We start from the raw sequence: 19,823 nt of genomic DNA on the forward strand, positions 1-19,823 counted from the left end.
GCTTTGGGAGCGGCACGGGCAGGAGATAAATAATGGCAGCGGCAGCGGCGAGAAAGCAGAGGGTAATGGGCCAGAAGGCGGGGGGGCGAGGAGACTGGGGAAGAAGGGAGCGGAGGAGAGGAGATTGGGGCCGAAGGGGGTGGGCGGAGAGGAGCGTGTGGGCGAGAAATAATGGTGGCCGAAAGGGCGGGCGGGAGATAAATAATGGCAGCGGAGGTGAGAAAGCAGAGGAGACTGGGGCAGAAGGGGGCAGGGTAGAGAGGAGACTGAGCGGCACAGGTGGGAGATAAATAATAGCGGTGGCAGCAAGAAAGCAGAGGAGAATGGGCCAGAAGGCAGGAGGCCGAGGTAACTGGGGCAGAAGGGGATGGAGGGGAGAGGAGAGGGCGGGCTACAAATAATGGTGGCGGAGCAGGTGGGCGGGAGACAAATAATGGCAGTGGCAAGAAAGCAGAGGAGACTGGGGCACAAGGGGCAGGGGAGAGAGGAGACTGGGGCAGAAGGGGGAGGGAGAGGTGGGCAGAAGGTGGGGGAGTGTACTGCCGCACAGATGCTCTGTGCAGGTTCAGCTGGTATAGAATTCCAAATAGAATTTGAAATACACATCAGTAGAATCAAACCAAATTCTCACTGAGGGGATGGAGAAATACCATCTAATAGCTTATGTGGATGGAATTTAAGTTATATCACTAAAGTTTAGTGATCTGCTAACTGCTAACTGCTTTAATGATATGCTAACTGCTGAGCAAAGAGGCACATTTTAAAGTAGTGATTGTCTTATATTTAGGCAGGGGAAGAGCAACTCGCCCCTATCCAACCACAGCACAGCACCCCTCCAGTGGTTGTTAGTGGTGTCTAGCTTATATTTCTTTTTAAATTGTAAGCCTGTTAAATTGTGGGATAGTAACAGTGAATTATCTCATTTATTTAGTCTTTATTTTTCTATGTAATCTGCATAAAGAACCTTTGTTGAAAAGTGTTAGGTGACCCTTGTTATCTGCAGGCTTGTGGATTGCAGTTTCATGTATCTATGTTTGGGTCTTAGACACCCAGTTTCATTACTTGAGGGTAGAAGAATAGGCAAGATTCACCCATCTATGGTATTGAGTAACCAGAAATGACATCCAGTGTCATTTCCAGCAGCCATTTTCCAGCAGAGGGCCATTTTGTGGCTCCTTCCTTCCTTTTTCTTTCTTTCTTTAAAAAAAACCCAACACATTTTCAGGGGCAAATATTCACCCAAATTTAACTGTTTTCAGGGTTTGGGGGGGGGGCTTGCTGGAGAGCTGGGGAATAACGTACTCTCCTTTTATTTCTGACCTCATTGCTTTTTCTTTTGCCCTCAAGGAGGCGGTTCTCACGATCCATGGGACCTGCTTTTTGCAAAACTGTGGGGAGAATGGGCTAAGCCTGCTCTCCCCGCAGACGACTGTGCAGGGAGCCCTGGGGAATAACCCAGCAGGGAGCCCTGGGAAAATTTGACTGTTTTCAGGGTTTGGGGGGGGGGTTGCTGGAGAGCTGGGGAATAACGTACTCTCCTTTTATTTCTGACCTCATTGCTTTTCTTTGGCCCTTTTTGTTGTTGTTGTTAGAAACCTAACCCCCAATTCCCAAGGACTCAAGGAGGCGGGTCTCACGATCCATGAGACCTGCTTTTTGCAAAACTGTGGGGAGAGCAGGCTAATCCCGCTCTCCCCGCAGACGATCATGCAGGGAGCCCTGGGTGGCCGGATCGGCTGCCCACATGGTTGCCGGCTCCATGACGGAGCTGATGGGAGAGGGGGCCACGTGGCCCTCGGAAGCGCGCAGGGCATACTGGGGAGACCCCCAGAGCCGGGAGGCGGCTTTTTGCCTCCCGGCCGGGGGTCTACTCATGAGTAGCTGCAGCGTGCAGCCAAGCTGAGGCTACTCACGAGCATTTAGCCCAGGTTTGCAGAGCGCTCGCTCCACAAACCCAGGCTAAGGGGTGGGCTACTTGAGCGGGTTAGCCGCTCAAGAACCACCGGGCTTGCTTGCGAGCCTGGTGGTTCTTACAATTAACAAAAATCGGGCTAGGCTCTCCTAGCCTGATTTTTGTTAATCATGAGAATAGCCCCAAGGTTTTGTTATTCGCAATTTCCGTATTCATGTGTATAAACAGGAATTGAACCCTAATGAATAATGAGGCCCACCTGTATTATCATGAACTTTTCTATCCACCACTTCAGTGATGTCAGCCTGGGCCTTTCTGAACCCAACATTTAAACAAGAAAGGAAATATCTAAAAGGTAGATACAGCATGACTCACACAGCATTTGTAATAAGGCATTAAATGTTTCCCCTCTTTACAATACGGTACTGCTTCAAAAATGAACTCTGGCAATTGAGGTATGCCTCCACCCAAGCCTACGCCCTCTTGAATCCTTTTTTCCAAAGATACATCAAGCTTGCTCAAGAGTGACTCCTGAAATTGTATACCCTTCATAAGGTCCCCCAAAGTCCCTTGTTTTAAATGATCTTCCCATCTTTAAAGGGCTATATCACAGAAATTTTATACAACGCACAGCACAAACCCTCATGGTAGTGATTCACAAGGCTTGTAGTATCTCTGCATCACACAATCTCTTCTTTCAGACATTAAGAAGTAGATCTAGTTTTCAGTATTTTTTTTAAATGAACATCAAACATAAAGGTATATTTTCAAATCAAAATGAGATTTGAATGAGTATAGTTCCACTCTGAAAAGCTTTGCCTGTACTAATTGCACCAAATTGTGCTTTAGTAGCTGATTCCTTTAATCCTGGAGCCAAATTAAATATTTGCAGTGATGTATTTTAAAAGAGGTGTGCTTCAACCAAATGCACTCCCCCCCCCTCTCTCTCTCTCTCACACACACACACACACACACACACACACACACACTGGGAGAATGGGCAGAATCCTGACTGGAATAGGCTGCAGTGCACAGGAAAGGAGAGGTTAAAACTTTTCCTTCACTTGTTTTTCCCACTGAAAATCCTGCCTCCTGGACCTGGATATTAGTACATATAGTTGGTTTGGGGGAGAATTTTTCATTGGGAAAAGGACTCCAGCAGACTCCTTTCTCTGCATGATCCTGATCAAAATCAGGTCTCCCTGCAGCATTTTTTTTGTTTTGTTTTTGGGTGGGCTTTGGTGTGTGTGTGTGTGTGTGTGTAAGGGGGAGGTGTTTACAGGTATAAGCCAGTCTATTAAACATATTCCCACAAACATATAGAATGACTCCTAGTCTGCTATAAGGCTGGATATCGGTGGCAGGCAGAACCATCTTTTTATGTACAAACCGTGCACACTTGTTAGAGCCCATAAAAATCCAGCTTTCATTTCTAATCCCCTTCGTTCCAGACATATGTTTGAAAATTGTTTTTAAATTATCGCTTTTCAAATCTAATGATGTTACAGCCCCATTCTATACTGGCTGAGGTTTAACATATTTATACACAAGCATTGCAGAATTTCACAGAATAAGTGCTATACATCCACCAGCTACAGTGTTCATATGAACAACAGTTATTATATTGTGTAACTAAAATCTGCCACATATGACTGGTGATATGTGCCCCCCAACTCTAATTGTATTTGGGGCACTAATTATGAGCTTTCACAGCAAAGAATAGGGGAAAAAATGTTTTGAAGGTTCTAAATTGGCTTGGAAAGTATTGGCATGTGCCTGTTCTCACAATGCCACTTAGAAAGGGTAGTGCGGCGGAGGCAGAGAGCAGCATATTACACAAACATATTGTCATGAGTACAAAGATCATGGTCCATTGGGCTGAATATAGGAGGAGGAGGTGGACACATCAGCAGCTACAGTGGCACTGACAATCTCACCCACCAGATGGACGGTTGATGCTGCCCTAGTGCAGCTGTCTGTTCTAGCATTGTGCATCCTCCCACTCCCTGCTCTGCAATAGCAGTACTTCTCACTTTCACAGTCTGAAAGTGGAGCCCGATGCTCATGACAGAGGGAAGCCCCCATGCACTACTGGGCCGAATCCTTTCACCCAGTTATTCTAGGGACCTGGCAAGAGCGATGATACTGAAGAGGCGGGTGCCATGTCTCCCGTGTTCTTGGATGAGAGTCCTCTCATCCAGAGTTAGTGGACGCACAGCACTTACTTCCCTTCTGCCATTACAATTTACACTAGGGCTGCACAACTTTGGCCCTCCAGCTGTTGCTGGACTCCAACTCCTATAATCCCAAGCTACAGTGGCCAATAGTCAGGGATGATGGGAGTCACAGTTCAACACTTGCAGGAGGGCCGAAGTTGAGCAGCCTTGACATAGACACGCTGCCCTAGAGCTATTGCTAGAGCATCCCCCAGTACTTGTTTTCTCTTTCAAGGACCTCTAGAAGAAGAATGAGGGGACAGGGAAGCTGGCTGGTGGCTGCTGCGATGAAGGAGTGGGGCACACAGGAGTGGGGCACATGGGGAAAGTAAAGGAGAGGCATACCTCAGAGGAGCCCAGGCAAGGCAATGGGGAAACTGGCAGCTGGCAGCAGCAGCAGCTGGGGGGTGGAGTGGGGGAGAGGCACATTGCAGAGGGGCAAGGAAAGGTGGCAGTGGGTCCCTGCTGCCTGATGGGATGGTTCTAGGCAGCCTTGAATAAACCTCATATGCAATTGTACTAAGTCAGGTTCAACATTTGCTGACTGGACCACATTATCACTCAGCACCATTATCAACTAGCATTGAAAATACATCATTTCCAAACCACAATTATCCACTTTTCTGTTGTATCTATCTAAGAAGATCACAGAAGACAAACTGAAATAGCTGAGGTTTCCAGCATTCCACCAGCACACGTCCCAATTTTGATAGGACTTGGATTCATGGAGAATTGGGCTTCCTGCCTAAATTAGACTCCACTTCCAGGCTTCTCTGCCAGCTGCTTGAATCATGCTGTATCTGACCACAGGCAGCCCACAAAGCTTTCCTCTTGGCCAGCAAACCAGCCAGGCTTCAGAATTTCGAGGCAGAATGTCCTGCTGAGTTGGCCAGCTATCTATTCTAAAGCGGAAGCAGTCTGAAATCTGCACTGAGAAGGCTGAGATTTGTCCTCAAACATACTGCTACCATACAAGAATGAAATCAATTTAAAACCGACAGGTTTGGTCCAGTTCTGTCTGAGAGCACTGTGACAAATGCCAAATCAAGCTTCATTTATCTGTTACCCAGAGTGATATGGCTGCTGCTATTCCATGGTTGCTTTCATACCACCCTCAACATTTGCTTCTTCCAGATACATAGTTTGCGGGGGGATGTGGGCCATATGGTTAAATACATACTGTGGATGTTACTGTATTACCCTGAGTCCAAGACTAGTTCCCCCCGCCCCCACAAGTTGTTTATATTCAAAATTGGGGGATCGTCTTACATTCAGAGTGCTGTTCCTTTGGGGTAAATACAGGTATTTAACCGACAGGTTTGGTCCAGTTATTAACCTGTATTTAACCTCTATTTTTAAAAGGGGATTGTCTTAAATTCAGGGTAGTCTTGTATTCAGGTAAATATGATTCCAGGAACAGCATGGGGCACGAAAGCCTTTGGACATTCTGTAAATTAGTGAAGAGCATCTCTTTTTAGGTGGGTCTTCAAACTGGATTATTGCACCCTGTACATACACATTTTTCTTCCAGCTATTATAACATTCTTGGGGTTTGTGCCATTCTTTAATATTGTCTTGTTTTGAATTGTTTTAGTTGTTTTGTTGGAATTGTATGCAGTCTCAGCTCAGCTGAAAAGTAACAACTAAAATTTACAAATAAATAAGCTATCATTATCCTCCGGGATTAGGACTTTTTAGATGACATTCTGTACCAGTCCCAAGATTTGTGATGCAATTTTTAGACACTTCAACTATGTAGTGTAATTCTATGTAAATGTGCATCCTATCATTTTGCATCCAGCTGAAGTTCATTCATATCATACGGCACATCTGGATTCAATAACAAGAAAAAACATACCACCAATGCTACCCTCACATATGGTTGTGTTTCGTCACCTATATGGGCCCCTACTCCAGTCTTTAACATGAGCCAGGTTCATAGAATTTCACATCATAACCTTTAAAACAAAAAACAAAACTGTGCTGGAATAAGCATATGAAGGTTTGAAAGCCTGATTATTTTACAAGAAGATTCTAAAGCACACCAAACCCAGTAGAAAGACAGTCTCACAATTTGACAGGGCTTGATGAATCAGTGGGGTCCCCAGGCTAGAAACTGAGTTTGGACCGGGGGGGAGGGGAGGGGATGGGAGGGAAGAAGCAAGAAGATGAATAAACTCCTTTCTGGTCATAATTTTGATTATAGGAAAGGCTATACTCGTGACCGACAGGGCAGGTGGCTGGGTGGGTGGAAGGCAGGGCTTCACCTACCCCCCCCCCCAGAAGATCAAAAATTGCTGCTGGGAGTGCAGCAAGCATCACCCTGGCCCCCCGGAAATCTACAAGGTGCATTGTGGGGATCCCTACAGCGACAGCTGGGAGCCTGCTGCTGGCACACGAGCAGTTAGCCCGAGTTAAGGGTGCACTTGCACCTTTAACCCTGGCTAACTGGCGGGCTTCCTAGGCAGGTTTGCCGCCAATGCGCCACTGGGAGCCCCCAGCGGTTCTCACAGGCAACCAAGCCTGGGCTTGGCTGTCTTAGTCCAGTCTTGATTGCTCGTAAGAATTATACAGAAAGGTGGAGTAAAAGTTTTAGAAATAAATAAAATGCAGTAGACTACAGTGCAGGAGACCTTCATTATCCATAGTTTCATGGGTTGCAGTTTTATTTATCCATGGATGAGTCTTGGAGACCAGGTTTCTTTATCTGTGGCATGAAAAATAGGCAATTTCGCCTATCCACAATTCCTACTCACATGCACGTGCAAAACCAGGCTAAGGAAGCCCTGCCCGGTTGTGTATACCACCAGGATCAGGCCCAATCCTGGCGGCACCATGGTGGCAAACACACCTATGGAGCCTCCATCTAAAAGGAGATTAAGCGGGCCAGCACTCCCTTAACCTCATTTTTCAGATTGTTTGTTAGCCATGGCTGCAAGCAGCCGTGGCTAACAGACTTGGAGAGGGGAGGGCGATCCCCATAATCCACTACGTACTTGCACAGTGCATTATTGGAGCTCTGGGGGTCAGGGCAATGTGTCCTGGCACCATGACTCTTGGAGGTATTGGCAGCAGCCGGTACTCGTCTGGGTGGGTGATCTGCCTGCCCAAGGAAAGGGAACTGCTTGTGTGCAGGGAGGTAAGCTCTTCAGGGCTGCCTCCTCACTAACCCTTCTGTTAGGGTTAACCAGATGTCCACCAGCTGCTACTGCTAGCCAGGAGATTTGGGGGCCAGGAGGCCACCAGAACTCTCATCATGCATCTTGCGAGCAGGATGCATTATGTGGAGCCTCCCAACACAAGCTGGGAAGCTACTCGTCTGTTGGTGCCGTTCGTAGATGTGCGGCACGGACACATGATCAGTTAGCCAGTGATGAGAGCACGCCCACACCCTAGCCCTTGCTAGCAGCCAAGGCTCCCTAAATGGTCTGCCACAATGCTGCCACCGGGAGCTGCACGGCTCTCAACAGTTCTCAAGCGCTGGCACAACCAGGCTGGGCTTCCTTAGCTCAGTTTTACCTGCACGTGAGAATAGTCTTACTGTCTCTCTAAAGGTGGGCAGTAATGGGGTGAGGCACATCTCTTTAGGGAGGCCATTTCACAATTTCAGAACCACAACATGGTGCAGGGTGTTATCAGTACACTGATGACATCCAAATCTACTTCTCCATGTCAGCTTCATCAGGCAATGGCATAACTTCCCTAAATGCCTGCCTTGAGGCAGTAATGGTTTGAATGAGGGATAAAAAATTGAGACGGAATCCAAACAAGACGGAAGTGCTCACTGTAGGAAGCCGCAGTTCGGGAAATGGGATAGATCTTCCGGTTCTGGATGGGGTTACACTCCCCCAGAAGGAACAGGTTCACAGTTTGGGAGTACTTCTGGACCCAACCCTCTTAGGGGTGTGCAAAAAACCGGGATGGTTCGAGTCCGAACCAGACTCGGACCAGACCAGGTATGTTTGGTTTAGGACACCACCGAACATCTGAACAAGACAGTTCGGATGGTCTTCAGCCCGCTCCAAGCCTCACCTCCATGGCAGTGGCCATTTTGGAGGCATGACCCAGCCACACAAAGGCCCATTCGGCATGCACGGTGGCCTCCAAAATGACCACCATCATGGAGGTGAGGCTGGGAACAGGTCAAAGACCACCTGAACCAGGCTATTTGTGGATAAATGGAGGCTGGCGGGGGGAGGGGGAACCTCTAGGGACCCCCTGTGGCCTCAGAAAAGCCCCTGGAGATGGAGAGTGTTAGAACTTTTTAAAAAGTTTGGTTTGGGTTTTTTAAAAAAATTAACAAGAACTCCCAAACCTGAACCGGGGTGTGTTCAGAGAATTTTAGAACTTAAAAAAAGAAAGAAAAAGAAATTAATTTTTTTAACACAAACCCTCCAAACTGGGCTGTTCGAACCACCAAACCGGCCATGTTCAATGTTGAACGGGTTCAAATTTGAACCCATTCACACATCCCTAAACCCTGTCTCTGACACCTTAGGTGGAGGCAATGGCCAGAGTGCTTTCTATCAGCTTTGAATGGTTCACCAACTGCACCCTTTCCTGGAAGTGAGTGACCTTAAGACAGCTGGTAACCTCCAAGCTTGAATACTGCAATTCACTCTATGTGGGGCTGCCTTTGTATATGGTCCAAAAGCTGCAATTGGTGCAGAATTCTGCTGCTAGACTGGTCTCAGGGACGTCCCATTGAGACCATATTACTCCGTTTCTAAAAGATCTACACTGGCTACCAGTAGGTTTCCAGGCAAAATACAAAGTGCTGGTTATTACCTATAAAGCCTTTGACAGCTTGGGCCCACGGTATTTAAGAGAATGAGGCTATTCTCACGACTAGCAAAAATCAGGCTAGGAGAGCCTAGCCCGATTTTTGCTGCTTGTGTAAACCACTGGGCTTGCAGGCAAACCTGTGGTTTGCAAGTGGCTAAACCGCTTGAGAAGCCCTCCCCTCAGCCCAGGTTCTGCTAACCGGGGTTAATGGATTGTGTGTTACCGCAGCACGGCTCCATGCCACAAATCATGAGGAGACCCCTGTACGGGAGGCTAAAAAGCAGCTTCCTGGCTCAGGGGTCTCTCCAGCATGCTCTGCACATTTGCACAGGATATGCTGGAACTTCTGCGGGCTGCGCAACCCCCAAACTGCCAAGCCCCCGCTGGCTCCGTGATGGAACCGGCAGTCGTGTGGGTGGCCAATTCGGCCGCCCAGGCAGGGCTTGCTGATCGTCTGCGGGGTGAGCGGGCTTAGCCCATTCTCCCTGCAAACCCTTTCAAAGCGGGTCTCACTAATTGTGAGACCCGCCTCAATGCCTTCTTTGTTATGAAACCAGCGGCCTCTTAAGATCTTCAAGGGAGGTTCATCTGAGGGTGCCGTCAGCTCATCTGTGGCAACACAAAGGTGTGCCTTCTCTGTAGTTGCCCCGGGACTGTGGAATGAACTTCCTGCTGAGATTAGAGCGGCTCCATCGCTGTTTACTTTGAGGAAACAATTAAAGACACATCTCTTCAGCCAAGCTTTTTAGTTAGCTGATGTGTTTTTATGGATATTTTAATTTAAAGAATGTATATGTTTTAATTGTTAAATTCTTGATTTGTTTTATGCTGTAAACGGCCTAGAGACTTTGGTAGTGTGTAGTATACAAATTTATTAAATAAAATAATAAATAAGTAAACATTGAAGACCCTATTTCTCATGTACACTCTCCAGGATGCCTCGTGCATGTGCACAGGGCATCTTGGAACTTCCAGGGGCCATGTGGCCCCCGATCCCCACCGCCCCCACCAGCTCTGTGACAGAGCCGGCAGCTGTCTGGGTGGCCGATCTGGCCATCCAGCTACGAGTGGCTGCTCGTCTGCGCGGAGAGCAGTCTAAGCCCACTCTCCCTGCAGAACCCCGTCAGGTGCTTCACATGTGTTGTGTGAAGCACCTCAATATGAAGTTATTAGAGATGATTTTTTAAAAAAAAATATATATATATATATATATATATATATATATATATATATATATATATAGAATGTCGAAGGTCATATTTTTAGCTAAGCTTATGAGATCACCCAGTGTGTGTGTGTGTATGTGTGTGTGTATGTCCCTCCAATCAACTCTGCAATGCCTGGACCAATATGAACCAAATTGGGTACAGCTGTAGGAACACATAGGGACACCGCAATGGCATAGTTTGTGATGATGTCATCCACCCTGATTCAAGATGGTAGATACATAGACATTTGAGGAACAAGTGGGCTAACTTGTGAACCGCCTAACCGATTTCAATCAAATTTGGTACAATTGTACTGAGTGACACATAGGGACACCTCAGTGGTGTAGTCTGTAATTATGTCATCCACACCAATTCAAGATGTTATATGCATAAACCTTTGAGGTGCAAGTGGGCTAACTTGTGGACCATCTAACCAATCAGAACCAAATTTGGTACAATTGTAACACATAGGGATACCTTATAGGCATAGTTTGTGATGATGTCATCCACCCCAATTCAAGATGGCAGACACATGAATGTTTGAGGCATAAGTGGGCTAACTTGTGAACCGCATTCACAAGGCATTCACAAGGCTTTCTTAACCGTGGGCCCCCAGATGTTGTTGGACTACAATTCCCATCATCCTCAGCGGCCATGTCTGGGGGTGATGGGAGTTGTAGTCCCACAACATCTGGGGGCCCAAGGTTAAGAAACCCTAGCCTAACTGATATAATCCACTTCAGTTCAAGATGGCGGATGTGTGAACATTTAAGGCTGAAGTGGGCTAGCTTGTGAGGATGGTAATTATCAATTAAGTTTGTAGTGAAAGGAAAGTAGGCAGATTTGTTCTTACCAGAACAACTTGTTATATTAGAGGCATCATTACAAATTTCAAGGCAATCGATAATTAAGTCTTTTTAATGAAAATGTGTTCAGTGCTTTTATGAGAATATGGTGTATATGAGTAATGATATTTTATTATATTTTGATATGATTGCAGTTGTCTGATTTTTGGAATTATATAAAAGTCATACATTACTTTTTATTTTACCTATGCAAATTTGTTGTAGGTAATTTGTTGCTTCATTCATTCATTCAATTTCTATACTGCCCTTCCAAAAATGGCTCAGGGAAATAACACAGAAATAATTTCTCTTACACAGAGAAATAACAAATAAATAAGATGGATCCCTGTCCCCAAAGGGCTCGCAATCGAAAAAGAAACATATGATAGACACCAACAACAGTCACTGGAGGAGGTACTGTGCTGGGGGTGGATAGGGCCAGTTATTCTCCCCCTGCTAAATAAAGAGAATCACCATGTTAAATGGTGCCTCTTTGCCATGTTAGCAGGGGTTAATTACATTTCATTGTTTATTTTTGCATGGACACATAAATGCACATAGTAAAAAAAAAAAAGTAAGGGTACAAAGGAGGAAACTGAAGCAAAAATGTACAGTAAGCACAATTTTTCCAAAAAGCAAGTCCTTGAAAGGTTTGGGCTTTGGGGGAATAGTTATTTGGTGGGGGTGGGGTGGGATGACCACCTCCCAGGTCCAGCTTTCTATACTCTTTCAGCAAGCTCTGCACAGGAGGAAAAAAGAGTTCTTATTTGCAGTTTCCAAGAAGGCAACTGCTTAGCAAGGGAGGGGAGGAGAAAACTGCCTGTGGTTATGCTCTGGGCATCCTGCCCACCTCCCTGACCTGCTCAAGGATGCTGCAAACAAATCAAACCTTGAAAAAAGGATTAGATATACATAGGTTCTCAAACTCTGTCCTGGTGACCTTCCCTAAGTGAAAGGAAGTAGAGGAAAGAAAAACAGAAGAGAGATGTGCATCCCCATGGTTAATGAAGACAAAGCACAGCTGGTAGCACTCACTCTCATCATCGCAGGTCTGGGAAGTGAAAGACTAAAGAAAATAGACTCAGCAGGATGATGAGGCCTTCAGAATCTTGAAGGATAGGATGACACCCAGAAGCAGGCCTATGAAAAATGGGGCTGTGCCACTGGCCCTCAAGCACTAGTCAACTAACATGTTATTACAGCACAGTGCTTAATATAACCCAAATCCCTTAATACCTCCAGACTCTAATTTCTTCCCATTTATATATGGCAACCAGAAAGATAACAACTAAGGCCACTTTGCCACAGTCAATGTCTCTACTTAGTTTTACTGGTGACCCCTTGAGGAAGAGGTGATGAACTGCCGCCGCCACTACTCCCTAAAACTAGATAGATATCAATCAAAGTTTCTTACAGTCTATGACCAGCACAACAAAGGAATAGAATAGAACATATAACACAGTTTAAAATAAAAACATAATACCACTTATATCACAATACCCTCAGGTATAATACTGAAACCACCAAAACCTCCCAATCTTAAGGAGGGAGTTAATTACTAAAACTCAAAAATTTATAAAATAGACAAATGAATATTCAATTAAATAAAAGACATAAATAACAATTAAAAAGGATAACAGGTCAGCAGTCTCAAAACCCACCAACTATACTAGAACTAGAAAGCTATAAGGCAGCACTGAATGTATTAATTAGAAGCCAATGCAATTTTCGAGCTGCCGCAGAGAAACCTGCCACTTTTCGAGTAATGGCAGGAATACTATCCTCAAGCAGGAAGGCCACTTGTTGGCTTGGCAAATTTCCTGGGGAACAAGCCAGCAATGGAAATATTGATCTTAAACTTAAGTCCCTATAAAAGGAGCAATAAAGCAGAACATGTTTGATTGATTAAACTTACCCATCACCACAAGAGCATAGACGCTCCGCATAAAACTAGATAGATATGCTTTATTTTGGTCTTTGACCGCAGTCAAGTCCCATGGTCACAATCACTGCTCACTCCACATACCCTTTTTGCCTCTGAGTTGCAGAGGAAAGGACAGGAATGGTACTCTCTGAAGGCTACTGCTACCAGTTGCTGATCAGCACAATACTCGACAATCACTGCCTCCAGATCTCTAGAGAGCACCTAGTCCATTCCATGGCCATGGCTCACACCCTAGCACTCCTGCTTAGGTTGCCTCCACCCATTTAATGACCCCGTGCCAGGATTATGCTAGGGATGTGCACGGAACCGGTTCTGTGCACACCCAGGTGATGAGGAGAGGTTGCTTTAAGCAGCGGGTAGAGTGCCCTTACCTCCCCCTCTGCATTTCCCCCTCTGGCACTGCTTCCAAAACTGCTGTCACGGGGCAGCTATATACCCTCTTGCCGCCCCGGTGAGCATCATAACGGAAGTGGCGGTTGCACATGCACACCCGCCACTTCCAGTATGATGCTGACCGGGGCAGCACGGTACAGCCGCCCCACAACAGTAGTTTTGGAAGCACCGCTGGAGGGGGAAACACAGCGGGGGAGGTAAGGGCACCCTCGCCACTGCTTAAAGCAACCCACACACACACCTTTGAACCAGCTCAAATGCCGGTCTTTCAAACCAGTTTGGCAGTCTGCAAGTTCATGCACACTCCTAGATTATGCTAGGACTGCTGTGGATTTGATTTTGTTTCTTTCTAGAAAGCCTCTGGCTGTGTCTCTAACAGCCGCATGACAGTTGGAAACTCAACAGGCGAACTTTCTCCTATCATTGTATCTTCATGACAGGGAAAGCTGCACTTGTTGAATTTCTGTCTGCCATCTTAGTTTAGTTTAGTTAGTTAGATTTATATGTCGCCCTACTCCCATAGGACTCAGGGCGGTTTATAAACAATAACATATACAGCAACACAGCAATCATATTGCCAGGAATAGTGACAATGCACATGTAAATTCAGTAATAGAGTTCCAACATATGGTTTTTACAGTTTTAGAGTATCACTGTAATCTATCCACCAAGTAGAGTATCACGTAATCTATCTAATCTATCTATCTAACTCTTCTAGTGTGTGTATATGGAGATAAATGTTTATCTTTTTACTCTGTGTGCTGGTGCTGCCTTTTATACTACATTAGTTGAATCACAAAGACCTTTCTCACCTGGGCCTCTTCAGTCACAAGTCCTATTATTATTACTCATGATACCTAAATAGATCTTCCATGTTCAGAAGCAGTATACCCCTGGGGAAAACAGGCCTGCTTGTGGGCTTTTCAGAAGCATCTGGCTGGCCACCACTGGTAACCAGATGCTAAATTAGATAGGCCTTTAGTTCGATTCAGCACAGCTTTTTTCTTATGAGAAGCTTAATGGTGAGGGTAATCCTCTGTACATGTTCAGTACTTTTAAACATTTCTTCATAGCTGCTGATTTAAATGAAATCTATGGCTAAAATGGGAGTGGATCAGATTAAATGATATTAAAGGGGTGGCATCTCCAGATGGAGAGTGTACACAATAATATTTTTCTTTTTTACTTGTACTATTTCTTTGCTGGGATGTGTCTCCCACTTCTTGAAAGGGTGCAGAGCCTAATTTGTTGGATTTAGGCCATTATACATATATTGTGTTACATCTTTTAAGAAGGTAGAAGCACTTTGGGATGCAATGTGTGGGGGGAAAGGGGATAATCAAAAGTTTCTAAATAAAGGGAGCCCAAGGTCCAAATCCCCACTCGGACCTGAAGTTCACTGGGTGCCTTTGGGCCAGTCACCCTCTCCCAGCCTAACCTCGCAGAATTGCTGAGAAGACAACATGGGAGGAAGCACAGATGTCACCCTGGGCTTCTTAGAGGAAAGGTGGGATAAACATGGAATGAATTACGGAAAGAGCCCTTTGCATATGCCCAGAGCTCAGCTAATATATCTTTATGGTCACACAACCCGACTGTCACACCCCTCTCTCCTCCTGGCCCTGTCACTATGGCAACCTGGCGCCCTTTCCACTTCTAACGCGCCTGCCTGGGTAGGCCGCCCCTCGGCTTGCCTCGCACCTCGTCATGGAGCCGGTAGATGCTGAGGCCCATGGCCTCGTACAGCAGGTGCCAGGGGGCGTCGGGCTTCGCTCTGGACTTGGCCAGCTCGCGGGAAACGGACAGAAACTCCTCCTCGGAAAAGGGCGGGGCACGAGGGTCCGACGGCCTGCGGTACTGGGAGTAGGCGGCGGCGCTGCTGGTGCTGGCCTGAAACTGCTCCTGGGAATAGTAGGGCGGCGCGCCACCCCGCTGCTCCGACGACAGTTTGCGGTGTTGCGAGGCGGCGGCGGCGCTGCTGCTGCTGCTGCCGGCCTGAAACTGCTCGCGGGACTGGGGCGGGCCGCGAGGGTCCGAGGGCCTGCGGTGCTCCTGGGACTGGGACGCGCCACGCTGCTCCGTCGAGGACTTGCGGTGTTGGGAGGCGCCGGCGAGGGTGGCGGCGCTGCTGGCCAGAAACTGCTCGCGGGACTGGGGCGCGCTACGAGGGTCGGACGGCCGGCGGGGCTGGGAGGCGGCGCTGCTGCTGGCTAGAAACGGCTCCTGGGCAGGATGATGGGGCGCCCCGCGAGGGTCCGACGACAACTTGCGGTGTTGGGAGGCGGCGGCGCTGCTGCCGCTGGCCAGAAACGACTCCTGGGCAAGATGATGGGGCGCGCCACGCGGCTCCGACGGCTTGCGGTGTTGGGAGGAGGCGGTGGCGTTGGGGGGAGGTTGGTGGCTTGGGCCGCGGGACATCCCAACCGAGGTGGTGGGGGAGGCGGCGGGCGATCGCCGCTGCCCCTCGCCGTCTGCTTCCCTGCTCCTTGGGGCCGGAGCGCGGCTCCGTCTCGACCCCGCCGCCGCCGCCTCAGTGACCGCAGCAGAACCTTCAGGCGCCTCGCCGCCTGCACAGGAGGCGGCGGGGGGGGGATCCCCGGGGACAGGGCGACATTGCCCGCCGCCGAGCCTACACCTCTGGCCCCCTCCTTCCCATCCAAGTTGGATAGTTCCATCATAACAGCTACTTTATTGATTTCTCAGCCTCCCTGTGAAAGTCAGGGATTCGTTCGCCGCCTGTGAAGCCGTGGTGGTGTATAGTAGAGAGGTCCGGATTAGGACCTCTGCTCCCAAACTCAGGAAGGAGACCTGAGTTCTTCAGCCACGAAGGCCACTCGGTAGCCTTAGGCCAATCGCCCTCTCTTCACATAACCTACCTCACAGGGTTGTCGTGCTGTGAGGATCAAAAGGGAGAGCGAGAGAGAACATTGTGTGTTTTCCTTGGAGGAAAACCGGTGTAAGAAATAGTAATCATTATCAATGCCTCTGGACCTGTGCAGAGTAGACTGCACTTATTCTTAACTGCCCCCTTCCTTCATTATGCTGCCTGGACTTCATTTGAGTTAACCATTATTAGTTCCAGAACGTGGTTCGAGCAAGTGCCCGAAAAATCACCCTGGAATGTCTGAAGTGGTAAAGAGGTCTCTGAGGTTTTCCCTCATTGTTGGATTGCCATTGCCCACGTGCAGCAGTGCATTTCTCCTCCCCACATGTGGAGAAGAAGAGCAGAAGGTTTCAAGTTCCCTCCCTGGCATCTCCAAGATAGAACAAGATTTTTATTTTTTTTATAGGACAAGATTTTTTTATTGAACCAACAAACTACCAAAGCATACAGTACGTTGCCAAAGCACAATTATATACAAAGTGGTAGTTTGTACATCATATATCTACAAAGATTTACACACAAGGATTTGGAAACCCACAAGGTTATGAAGTATATGCAGGTAGTACTGTAACTCGGGGGTGGGGGATTTCAAGGCACATCAGGTAATTGGGGGGGTTACATCCGACGTCCATTTCCACAATTTGTCCCATTGCTGTTTAGAAGAGATACTCTTGTCTTTTTGCACATAACCATACAAACTTTTCCAGAAGAGATTTACTGTCTCATCTGCGTGAACCTCTTGGTTGCGTCTTCCCTCCCTATCCTATGCAGGAGTATTGCATAAATGACATACAGGTTTACTAACCTGATTACAAGGAGGGGAACATTCCAGTTCCCTAGTATGAGGGCACCCGTCCCATCCCCTTTCCTTGAGGGCTGCTTTCTGTGACCTCGAAAAGAGGTAGGGCTGAGAGAGATTCCTGCCTGCAACCTTGGAGAAGCCGCTGCCAGTCTGTGAAGACAATACTGAGCTAGATAGACCAATGGTCTGACTCAGTATATGGCAATTTCCTATGTTCCTATGATGCAGCTCTTTACCACTTATTAATTCATAATAACTGCCACCATCTTAATACAGTCTCTAAATTACTTGTATGGATCAATCCCTATTTCAAATATAAACTTACATTAAACAAGTGGTAAATAATCTATATTTTACTGCAGAAGAAATGGTGCTTGGGCTTCAGACTTTTTTGGTGGCTCTTTTTCCTAATAGCGCAGCGGGGAAGTAACTTGCCTAGGGAGCAAGAAGTTGCTGGTTCAAATCCCCTCTGGTATGTTTCTGGTATGAAACAAAACACCTATATCGGGCAGCAGCATTATAGGAAGATGCTGAAAGGCATCATCTCGTACTGTGCGGGAGATTGCAATGGTAAACCCCTCTAAGAAAACCACATCATTCTGTGGTCGCCAGGAGTTTACACTGATTGGACGGCACAACTGTACTTTACTTACTTTTTCAATTAAAATAACCACTAAGTTCTGATAATGTCTTTTTGATGCTGATGATGAAACTAGATATTCCATTCAAAGAGTGATTATTGCTTCCAGTTTGAGGACATTATGCAATAAATCTTACTACAACTTTGTTTTGGTTGGAATGGGGAAAAAGAATATGGTTTCAGGTACAGCAACCCTTCCACATAGTGCCTAGACTGTATTGCATTTGTCTGTTTTTAATTATTGAGCACTGTCTATTTGTCACACACAAATAGTCATTCAAAGGATGAGAATCCACAGCTGCTTTATTCTGTAATTATAAACATAAGAAATGTATTAAAATAAAATTAATCTTCGGAACATAGGAAGCTGCCTTCTATCGAGTCATACCATTGGCCCATCTAGTTCAGCATTGTCTGTACACCCTGCCAGTGGCTTCTCCAATCTCTTGGTAGGTAGTATGATGGTAGCACTTTATTACTAAACATTTATCACTAAACATTGTGATAGTACTTTGTACTGCTTACCCCTTGCCATGACCTCAACTATACTTGCATACGTAGAAGCAAGTATAAATAAATGAGAAGAGGGAGAAAGGAGGAAATAAAAACATTAGCATTTCTGAGGCCGGAGGTGGAGCTAAACAGTAAGTCCAAATAGTTGACTTTTAATGGTCTTGGATGGGAATTGCTTATCTTGCCTTTTTAACAAGTCTTCTACAAAGACACTCATTGTGACAGTTGGGTTTTGTTTGTGACTTTACAGTGAATGCATAATTATGTTGTTAATAGGAGCTGCAATGTGGTTGCTTGGCTGTTCAATAGCTGCCTTTCAAGGAACTTGTATGGAAAAAGAAATGAGCATCTCACTAAACAATCCTAATTAAAATGTTTTGAAAACAAAGTAGAATGCTTTCAAATTTGAAACTGTTGAGATTTCATAAACTGCAGTCTATGGCAACATTAGATGCCATAATAAATATTCAGTATTTAATGTGTCAAAGGGCTTTTGGACCAGGATCTAGAGTCCATGTAAGTGACATGGCTATTCCAAGAGCACAACAGTGCCTTCCATACTGCAACTCTTTGTGCTGCAATGGAGACCAAGGCAGTGAGTGTTCTAGCTTCTGGGAGTGGCTTTTCAAAGGGTGAAAAGGGCTATGGTGAGAAACAGCTCATAATAATGCTACCCATGAAAATTTTGAACCTGTCTTTATAGCTCCATGCCGAGTTATTTAATGCTTTGTGATATCTTAAGCTGCATATCAACAAAACATTCAACCAGGAACCATCGAATATTTTTCTCCCACAAGGTGCACCAAGCTTTCTCCCACCTTTGTAATCCTGTACTGTGGATTTGAACACCGTTGTCCTGCCCTGCCCCTATGCTTCAGGCAGGTTGTCCACATTTTTATTTTTCACATGTACCTTAGTTTTATTAAGTATTCATTTGTCATCTTTTTAAAAAGACAGTTCTTCTAAAGTTGCTGAATTGCTCCAAATAGGAGAGGTAGGCTCATGATACTACAGGTGCCAGCCAATCAGTGCAGTGCGTAGATAGCTTCTGCTGCAAACTTGCAAAACATGTTTTCCCTAAGCTCGACCATGGAGAGAACATTGTTCCTTTGACCAGAAAGTGGTGAGTGTGCTTCCAGAATTGCTCTACTTGTTGAAATGTTTTGTTTGTATGCAACCTTACACTTTCATTGTAGGCACATCTACCAAAGAGTAATTTCTTTCAAAGCTAAAAGAAATATTTTTAAAGACAACAATGTCCATTTCCTGCTTACAATGCTTTTTCTGTAAAAACTGAGAGACATAGTAGAGAGAGGAGAGATGGAAATATGTAAACCAAGTTAGGGGGAGAAGCAAAGATTATTCTCTCTTAATGTCCCAAGTGACATGGTGTAAACAAATGTACTATGGTGTTGATTTGGTTTAGCAAATGTCTCCTTCCACCCAAGGAGAAAACTTTGGCCTGGTTTACAGATGCAGCTTAATGAGATGGTAGAAATGACTATTCTAATTCAGGCTGTAGGTGGGGAATCTCAGTTTTGAATGTCCTTCTGTGTTTGTTCTTTAAAAAAACACCCCAAACCCTTGCGAATAGCTCAGCAAGCAGTGGGCTAGCTTAACCTAGTCTCTTCCTTGCAGACACTAGTGGGCTAGCCTAGCCTAGTCTCTTCCTTGGAAACC

At 46.1% G+C, this 19,823-nt stretch overlaps 2 protein-coding genes across 4 annotated transcripts in view; one reads left to right on the forward strand and one right to left on the reverse strand.

Annotated features, from left to right (window-relative positions):
- PCTP (phosphatidylcholine transfer protein) overlaps window positions 1-15,868 on the reverse strand; it is a 40,308-nt gene extending 24,440 nt beyond the window's left edge. The window contains exon 1 of one of the 2 annotated variants that reach the window (XM_053301934.1): window positions 15,006-15,868. In XM_053301934.1, coding sequence (XP_053157909.1) covers window positions 15,006-15,722 — 717 coding nt within the window. In that variant the 5' untranslated portion in view covers window positions 15,723-15,868. The remainder of the gene's footprint in view (window positions 1-15,005) is intronic. The other variant, XM_053301933.1, reaches the window with a different exon arrangement.
- The window catches only part of TMEM100 (transmembrane protein 100), a 307,881-nt gene that overhangs the window by 256,084 nt on the left and 31,974 nt on the right, over window positions 1-19,823 (forward strand). The window lies entirely within an intron of this gene.

The sequence above is a fragment of the Hemicordylus capensis genome, chromosome 2, assembly GCF_027244095.1.
Source record: "Hemicordylus capensis ecotype Gifberg chromosome 2, rHemCap1.1.pri, whole genome shotgun sequence".
Lineage (NCBI taxonomy): Eukaryota > Metazoa > Chordata > Lepidosauria > Squamata > Cordylidae > Hemicordylus > Hemicordylus capensis.